Source organism: Lynx canadensis, chromosome A2, assembly GCF_007474595.2.
Source record: "Lynx canadensis isolate LIC74 chromosome A2, mLynCan4.pri.v2, whole genome shotgun sequence".
Lineage (NCBI taxonomy): Eukaryota > Metazoa > Chordata > Mammalia > Carnivora > Felidae > Lynx > Lynx canadensis.
The window spans coordinates 38,244,524-38,254,063 of NC_044304.2; the positions used below are offsets into that span (position 1 = coordinate 38,244,524).

At 42.5% G+C, this 9,540-nt stretch overlaps 1 protein-coding gene across 3 annotated transcripts in view; it reads right to left on the reverse strand.

Moving 5' to 3' along the window:
• Nucleotides 1–5,819, reverse strand: part of FOXP1 (forkhead box P1) — a 174,701-nt gene extending 168,882 nt beyond the window's left edge. For 2 of the 3 annotated variants that reach the window (XM_030307233.1, XM_030307231.1), the window contains exon 1: nucleotides 5,537–5,817. In XM_030307233.1, coding sequence (XP_030163093.1) covers nucleotides 5,537–5,722 — 186 coding nt within the window. In that variant the 5' untranslated portion in view covers nucleotides 5,723–5,817. Of the gene's footprint in view, nucleotides 1–5,536 lie in introns of all 3 variants that reach the window. The other variant, XM_030307234.1, reaches the window with a different exon arrangement.
• Between the last annotated feature and the right edge of the window lie 3,721 nt (nucleotides 5,820–9,540).

A 9,540-nucleotide genomic window follows, 5' to 3' on the forward strand; every position in this document is an offset into this window, starting at 1 on the left:
CAATTCACATTCCCATCCATGGGGGAGGGGTTCCCTTTTCTCCACATCCTCGCCAACACTTGCTATGTCTTATCTTTTTGACAACAGCCATTCTAACAGCTATGAGGCACTATCTTACTGTGGTTTTGATTTGCATTTCCAAATAACCATACTCTTAAAACCGTCTTGGTCCCTGGTTAAAGGGGATGAGGAAGATAATAATACAAGTGGCATTCTTTTTAACTATTTATTGACAGACAAGTACTCAACATTACACACACATCATCTCATTTACTTTGAGTTATTTTTAGATGCAGTGAACACATACAGAAACAGGAACAGAGAGGCTATTTCTAAGCATTACGTGAGGTGTGCATGGAGAGTCCTTAGCGAGATACCTGTACGTGAACATTACTTACTAAATGTAATATACTACCACAATACATTACCCCATACATACAAAAATATATTTTGTGGAAAGCAAACATTCCTATTTCCCAGTGACCTCACACCAGTCATTGTCCTCTTGACAAGGACCATGAGAAAACCACAGGGAGTCTAAGGCAGATGGCAGTGATTGTACAAAAAGCTAACCGGGGGCAAGAGGGGATCTGTGATTTGCCCATGGTCACACAGATGGCTTGCAACCATGAGTCCGGGCTCCTTCCGCTGGCAAAGGCACTTGAGCAAGTATGGCCATTTCTGACCCTCACCAAACCCTAAAAGAAGCCTGCCTTGCCTGGACTCTAAGAACAACACAGCAGGAATGGCTGCCTCGAGGCCAGCCAGGGAGCTCCCAGGAGATGATGATGCTCATGCTGCTGCTGCTGGTGAACAAGAAAATGATCACCAACCCTGAATGCCAGCCGTGGGTCTGGCTTGCTTCTAAAGCGCTTGACGTTAAACACAACGCTTACATAATATGCCAAAGGTCACGCAGTTTGGATTAGAATCCCTTCACTTGTACTTCAGGAATGACACAACCCCAAATGGCCACTGAAATCCACGGATCCATGGATTTGGAATTCTTCCATTCACAGAGAACTACAGGTACTTGCTGGACAGGACAGATCTTCAAGGGAAAAGTTAGAAATGCTCAGACGAATTCAAGCCACAAAGGTAACTTCGTAGGAAACTATTTGAAGTTTTTATCTTTTATGTAAACATAAATACATGTGAATATACTGCAGATACAGATAGAAGACAGCAAAAGAAAAGATTTCAGTGCTCTGGTCAAGGAATCAGAAATATTTTCTTAAAAAGGGGATTAAAAACAAAACTGTGCTCATCGAATGGGCAGCTGTGTTCACTGGGTTGTGCTCATGGTGGGGCAATGGGTTTTGGAACTTCCAGTAACCACAGTTTAGCATAAGGTGGAACTTGAGTCTTCATGCACGAAGAAATAAGGATTCTCTGGGAATTTGGGGGAATTACTGACCTTGAGAGCATCGCAACAATTCCAAAGAAACAGAAGTTAGCTTTACAAAACATTAACGTATTTATCCAGAAGCAGCAAACATCGTGGTAGAACATCCACCAGTCGTTCCACCTGAATACGAACCCATTCTCCCTGATTTGAACCCCAGATCTACCACTTGCCAGCTGTGTGACCTTGGGTAAGTTACTTAACCTCTCTGTGCCGCAGTTTCTTCACCTGCAAGAATGGGAGGAAATAACAGTTTCTACATCACAATTAGTACGTGTCAGGCCCATAGGCTAGGACCTGACATTCGGTAAGTGATTCTTCAGTGACTTCAAAAAGCACTTTACAAACGATCACTGAGCACGAAAGTAATAATCTCATGGTAGAAGACATGGGAAAGGCATAAATGAATTAGGAAAATAAAAAAATAAAGTGTAATATCATCACCTATGTATTGATATAAGGTTAACATTTGGAAGTATGCTTAAGGAAAGTAATTTTCTTAAGCAACCCTGGAATCACATTATTTAGGATCTTTTCAAAATTACTTTTTAAAATTAAAAACACATTTTTAAGAGAGAGTTTTCAAATCTAATTTCTACATTCAGGTTCAAACCAACAGTACTGGGGACCAAACAACCTAAAAACTACCACCCGACTCTAGAGATTTCTGAAAAAGCTTTCAACCGAAGACTTTAAACAGCAAATGGCACATGACTAATTTTTTCACTGTGCTTAGTAACCGTTTCAGGGAGGCTTAAGACACACCAGAACCGAAGAATCACATGGTAACATCTAGGGTTAACACAATGTTTCAACTGTTTGGCCCCCAAAGGGGGAGACTACAGAGTAACTTCTGACTCAATCTTGCACAGCCAATGAGCAGGAGTCTGTGTCTTTGCAAAGAACAAAAGAACTTGAGTCTTGTGGAAGTTAAATTGCCAACATCATATCGAGTGAATGTGAAATAAAACAAATATTTAACATTTCAGCCCAAGCCGTATCGTATAAACAACAAGGACAAAATCCTACACTGGATCCTAAATAGACTCAAACTAAGCTTCGACGGTCTTCGTTGGCTCCTCCTTCCCCACCATCAGTAGTACCGTGCACTAGCTACATTTTCCAGTAAGGCTTCTTCATGGTAAAACACTTTCTCATGGGACTGCCTGTGGTCGGGGCTGAGCATGGCACAGGGAAAATGCTTCTCATGGCACCTGCATCATACCCATTCAGGTCTAGCCTGACCATTAAGTACAGACACACCCGGAAGTTGTAAACTGCTTTAACAACAGGACGTTTTCCCACCTCAAAAGTGGGATAATCTTTGCAGCCTACCTATGTCCCAAGGGTGTTCTGAGTATTAACAAGTTAGCATTAGTCAGGCACTTTGATTTCCCAGACAAAGGGCTCTGTATGAGTACAAGGTATGATTATCCAACCCAATTGCCTTCTGGAGAGTCACCTGAGATGACAACAGAGGAGGCAGAAAGGCTACGGGTCCCATGGCTGCCCTCTCTGGAGCAAAGCTAGCTCCCAGGGGCATACATGCAGGGCCAGGCTGGTGGGGGCTGTGCTGTGAGCGTCCGCTGCATTGTTCCCTTATATAGTCAATGAAGAGGGAATCCCTGTGTGTGCACGTTTCCAATTCGCATTCCAAAAACAGTATAGGCAACGAGGCAGATTTTCAACTATGATTTACAGGGCTTGATGTGACGGGGCTAGGTACCACGCTAGGATCATGCCCGTCGCTTTCTCACGATAGGAATCAAAGAGGAAGCCCCTATAGAAAATCCTTTAGTTATTGCAAACGTACAGGTGTGCGCACGAATGTCAGCCCATGCGTAAGTACAGAACGTGTCTACATACGGTTTCCAAAGCCCACCTGAGAATTAAAACAACAACAACGATGACGACATTCTGTTTTTGGCGTGCTTGTGTTAAAATCTGCATTCAGTGTAGATTTGAGCCCTCCCCTCGGTCTCTGGAGGCCTCGATGGGAGATAACAATCCTGAACATCATTATACGCATTGCATAATATTGAAGTCTAGAAGGTGTTTTTTGAGGGACAGAGAGGTACACGTCATTATTTGCATTACAGGATCTGCCTATCACCTTTAAAGAGAGGAGCAGAAGTTGGCCTCTAATAAAGTAGGCTATACACCAGCCACAGAAACTCTGGTACGCTTTCTTTCAACTGAGCGGTTCATGTTTAGATCTCAAGTCAGAACAGAGCCTTCAACAAAAGTGCAATAGCTACTGATTTGACCAAATGGTATTACTGTTTAAAAGACACACACACACACACACACACACACCACTTAAAAGTGGAGCTACTGAGGCAGGCATAACTAAGTAAAGCATCTAGAAAAGCCTAAATGCTGAACAGCTAATCCTGGGAAATCCTGCACCATAAAATCATATGCCGCGATAGATTAATTCTCAGTAAAATGCCTGGCAAATTCTCAGAAGTCGAAAAGCCTCCTGAGTCTTAAGGGTTAACACACTTGCCCTTTTTTTTTTTTTTTAAATGACACATATAATTTCCTTTTATCATAAAACAATGCATTTATTATTTTCTGTATATCTGTTAAAGGGCATGGCTTTCTGAGTGGAAAACAAAACAGAACTTGGTCACATGTTTATTTGCTTCAGCTACTCCCTTCCCCTTCTGATAAATAATCAAACATGCCATCCAGAAAAAACAAAACCAGCGAGCTGGGAAATTTGATGGTCATCAAATAGACTGAGATACCAAGAAAAGCAGCCCACTGTTCCCACACTGAGTTTTCGGCCCCCACACCTACACTGACATCTGAGTAAATACCTTCAGTCACTCTTTCCATTTTCCCTGCAATTACTCCTACTGTTAAACAAATTGTCCTTAAGGCAGTCACAAACCTAATTTTTTTCTTGCAAAGTAGAACAACTTCTGAACATTAAGAAAAAAAAAAAACAACGCAGCACAGCAATAGCCATACATAGGCGCACTTATTTATTTAAATATTTCTTCCATTAGAGGTTCAGACAACCAGAGAGCTCATTTCTTTCTCTATTCTACAGATGCTGTTTTAGACAATAAAATTTAAGGATATTTAGTCTGGGGACTAACAAACAAGGTTCGGAGTAATAACAATCCCCTTAAGATCAAAAGAGCTAATTTTCCATTTCCTGTCTATTCCCTGACCAGTACATAGTTAAAAAAAAAAAATTAGCACCTGGCTTACCAATTACAGTGAAGTTGGGGGTCAGGGTTGGGGGAAGGGCGTGGAGGGAGGTGGGGGAGGCTCAAGGGGCGAGGACATCAGACAGGAAAAGGTGGAACCCTTTAAAAAAAAAATGTCAAACCATGTGTTAAGAAACTCATTTCAACAGAAAGGACTGAAACAGCGATCTCACTGCTCTTTCCACACAGGGAAGGAGCAGCCCAGGTCCGAGGGCTTTTCCTGCCATACTAATTACCCACAATGAGAATTTTGAAAAGAGCTTTCCAACATCAAAGTTAACAAGCATCGCAGAAAGTGAGCCGGGCTTTCTCTTTCCTTTCGCAGCCCACTCCGTTTAAACAATAGTAATGTGAGTGAGATAATGACCATGCTTGTTTCAGCAGTCTGACTTTTATTGGCATGAAATTGGTACAAATATTATCAAGACCGATTCACAAGTGATGACGGTGTCATGATGCAAACATCACAGGACAATTGTGCAGAGGCAGAATTACAAAGGCACCATCCCTGGACTCTCTTACCCCTCGCGATAACAGGAAGAAAAAGAAGGCAACACCAAACAAAGTCACACATCGGCAGAGAGAGTTCTCATCTACGTTCAAGCCTGTAAAACTGTCCTGACGACACTCGGCTGCCTCCTTAGCTGATTATATCCCAAGACCCATTTGAAAGCAAGAGTGGATTCACAAGGAGTTAGAACCAACCAACGGTCTTCTCAAATCTCTAAAAAGAAAACTGCTTTTGATGGAGAGAGAAGGGGTGGGGGGGGGGGAGAGAGAGAAAGCAGTAAACAAGGTGGAACATCTCATTTTGCCCTTCAGAGAATGCGCAGGAGCGGATCCCGAGTTTAAAAGTTTAACCCAGCAAAATGTTCCTTTTTTTTTTTTTCTTTCTCTGGACACTTACAGAGAAAATGAAGAGTTTGATGGAGTGAGCTCGCACTGTCTGCCTTTGGATTTCCGTCTTCTTGCTGTAGATGGGTTCTGGCTGTTTCTGTGAAGCGGGGGTTGCCGAGTGGTAAAAAAGATGTTTGAATAAACAGGAAGTGCTGTGCGGCTGAAGCACACTTGAGGAGAAAGCACACTGGAACATTGCCCTTTGTAGGCAACCTCAGGGACGCTTTGCCTCCACAGTAGCTGGCTGGGCTCTCACTAAATGACAAAGAAACCACAAGAATTCCTCAAGTAATTCTTCACTTTCAAAGTTGAAAGATCAGTTGGAGCTTGCAGGTAATTTTCAAAGTTGCATTTAGCGCTTAAAGAAATCTATTAATGCTACACGTATCTAAATCACTCCAGGTCTACAAGCAGCGACACGGCATCAGAAACGTGTGCCCCGGCCAGCCCAAGCCCTAGCCAAACAGCTCACTCTCGCAGACGAATACACACAGGCAGGGTTTTCGGGAAACCTGCTCTCGAGATATTTTTGTGGTGACATTTACATAGGCAGGATGCTTTAAAAAAAAAAAAATAGGGAAGAAAGAAAGGAAGAAAATTCAGATTCTGCAGACTTTAGAGGAATTTGTCACACGTATTTTTAAGGAACATATCGTCCCGCATTCCTGGGATATGCCCTTGATCTTGCTTCTGCTGCTTTTCCTCTTACATTTTCCTTCTCCGCAATCAACCAAACTACCTGTTTATCTCCAGATGCCTGGCTTGTCTACTCGAACACTCTTTAACCCGCCCCAAACTAATTATCAAAGTCCTGTCTTCCGTCACCCGAGTAACTTGACAGATACTGTAAAGAAAAGTAAACCGCTAAAGGCAGAACAAGTCAGCTTGAAAAATAAGATGAGCAGCTGAACAGCCATATTCAATAAGAAAAGAAAAAGGGGGGAAGGGGAGGAGGAGGAAGAAAAGGATTCCTTCTGAAAATGTATTGCTGTGGTGGCAATGTTCCGCCACGGAAGCAACTGATTTGTTATTTAGCATGGAATGCTGGACTGTCTGTCATCCAGGTGCTAATACTTGGCTAAAATAACTCATTGGGAACTGTCAGTGGGATGTTTACATAGGCCCCAATCTTTTCTTCATGGAAGGAAATTTTTTACTGGAATTCATCTTCTTTTGATCTCACATTCAAAGCAACGGCAGCTTGATAGACATTCAAGTCTGAAAGCAAATCCAGACGCTGAAGATAAACCGCCAGAATATGACAGGCAGAAGCATCTAAAGCTTATAAAAATGAAGAGAACAGCATGTCGCCTGAGTATTACAATAGCAGAAATCAAGAGACATATTAGGTGGAACTGATCAGCCACAAAAACAGTTCAAAAGGCAGATCACAGAAACAGAGGACTAGGCTAGGGAAAAAAAATGGGAAAGATCTGGTTTACTGCCTCACCTCCCTTTTGAGCCCCACAGCACTTCCATTCCTGCCTCTTCACTTTTAGGAAGGGTGGAGTATCCAATTCAAATGTCCCCGTCTAACTCAGCTGGTCCCGTTATAAACGCGCTGCGAATGATTTCCTAGCAATGTATTTCCAACAGGCAGGGGGAAAAGGCAGGCCCTTACCTTGCTCGGGGTCCAGCATGCTGCATTTATTAGCATCCCCTACATCTGCTCTGCAATGCAGTTTCAAAAGACACACAGCCTGGGTGCCATGCAAGTGGGCGGTCAGGAAGAGCATCTCGCCAGAGAAGGGCTCTAAGTAGTTCGAGATGGGGCTACAGAGCTCTAAGGAGTCTAGTTCCCTGACATGGCTAGTTACTGAATGAGCACACACGCTCCAGCCTCAGTTACAAAAATAGATGCATTCAGTCCTATAGATAGAGAAGTGCTCACACCTAAGTGCTTGGAAGCCAACTAGGGCAATTCCAGAAGGGAATTATCACCAAATCTGTCTTAGAGGCGCACAACTACTTTTTCTCAAAATGAGCCTCTTCGGTACACCTAAAGAAAAGGTAACTCCCAGCAATTCTGTACTCAGAGCCGTTTGCTAACACACACTGTGTGTGAATGGGCGGCATCAGGTTAAAGGGAAAGAGAATTCCACATGATAACTTAGCCCATGGTGGGTTCCCTTCCTCCTCAGGCCACCTGCCCTCCTGGGACCTCCGATCCCGATCTTCTCCTGCAGCCCCTTGCGTCTTTAAAGTTGGCCCCTCCCCCTCCTTTTGCATAATAAATCAACAGTAAAATGTGGATTTAAAAAAATGCACTAACCTATTTAAAAAGATGTAATCAGTTTAAGGGCTTGCCTCATGCAAACAAGATTCCTGGGTAACTTAGTTACAAATGTAAAAACACAAACAAGCAAACAAAACAAAACCCTAGTGGATTCTACAACTGTTCTTAAAAGTTACCCTCTTGCATGCCTACACAGCTGACTTGGGAAAGCTGATTACTGATCTTTAAACTGTCCCACTTCCTTCTGTTCAAGTCACGCCGCTATTCCTCTCTCACCTTAAAAAAAAAAAAAAGTCACTTTTAATACTTAACTCTAAAAATCTCTGGACTAAATATCCCGTGTGGCTACAGTTACTACATTTACCCAAAACAGGGAGGTTTACCATGAAAAAAAAAAAACCCGGAATGTTAATTCCTTTGTACATTCTAAAACAGTTTCCTCTACAAAGAATGCTGTCACTACCACATTGGGGCAAGGAACAACATTCCATATCTCATGGTTGTTGAGAGTCTTTTTCAAAAATCTGCCATGTATAAAGACCTTCATTAGTGTAATTCAGTGACTGTTGGGTTTGGTGTTTTGTGTTTTTTTTTTTGATATATACAACTTTTGATATGTCATTTAAAAACCTCATAATAATATCATTAAAGAGCTACCATTTTTAAAAGAGAAATTGTCTGCTCAGGGCCATGGAATAGTAGCCATGCTCTAGGCCGTTTCCTCTCTCCCTTTCAGACTTCTGGACTTGAATGTCACTATAGACCTTGAATCCTTGAATGTGAAATGGCTTCACGCTAATTGCTCTAATTGCTTGAAGATGTGCAGGCAGGTGAAACCTGATCCCCGTGGCCATTGTAGAGACCAAGAACAACACTGGAATGTTTACACAGTGGTTTGATTTTAATAGACAGAAGGGCTGAGTTTAAGACAGCAAAAACATAGCTAATAGGTGACCCCTTAATGTAGGCCTCCTTAAAAAAAAAAAGACGCACAACAAAATACAATTTTATGTTCTAAAAGGCAGTGTCCTAAATGCCAAGGTTATTTGCTTGACTCTTGCAGTGAGTACACGTTACGTTGCACCTGACATTTACACCCGAAACTCTACCCCGAATACATTTTTTTACCTTAAAACAAAAAAGCACTTTATGTGTCAGTCACCTTACAAACAGATTATGACTGTATGGTATTTCCAAGTAAGTGCACTCATTTAAATTTTAAATTGAATATTTTCACCATTGCAGCACAGCACTCCCTGTCCCTTAAAGGGGAAGCCCTGCATCTCCTGGTTTGTTCCTCTGCTTCTTCTGTTCCCCTTCCCTGCCATTTATGGAATTCGTGACCCTTGTAGATTCCTTGTTTGCAGTAAAAGTTGAACCCAAACCCTCTCACGTTGGTGCAGAAGACAAACATGCATCCTCTGGTGCCTCCTCCCTTTGTTACTGTGTGGGACTGTGGCCCACTTCTCTTCTCGGGGGCTAAGGCAGCCAGGGGAGTGGTAGACATAGTTATTCAATGACAGTGGCCATTCTCCCTGGATATTTTAATGAATTGAGATGGATACAGAGGTTTGACAATGGCTCCCCAGAGCCCTCTCTTAACACAGCACAAATGTAACCAATGCTGGACAGGAAATATACTACAGCAAGACCCAGATAAAAATACAACAGCACCTACAAGGTGTCATTAGCAAGAGGAAACTGACAAGGGTTAGGGGGAGGCTTAGGTAAATGTCGGGGGGGGGGGTGTGTAAACACACAGGTAACGTATAGGAATA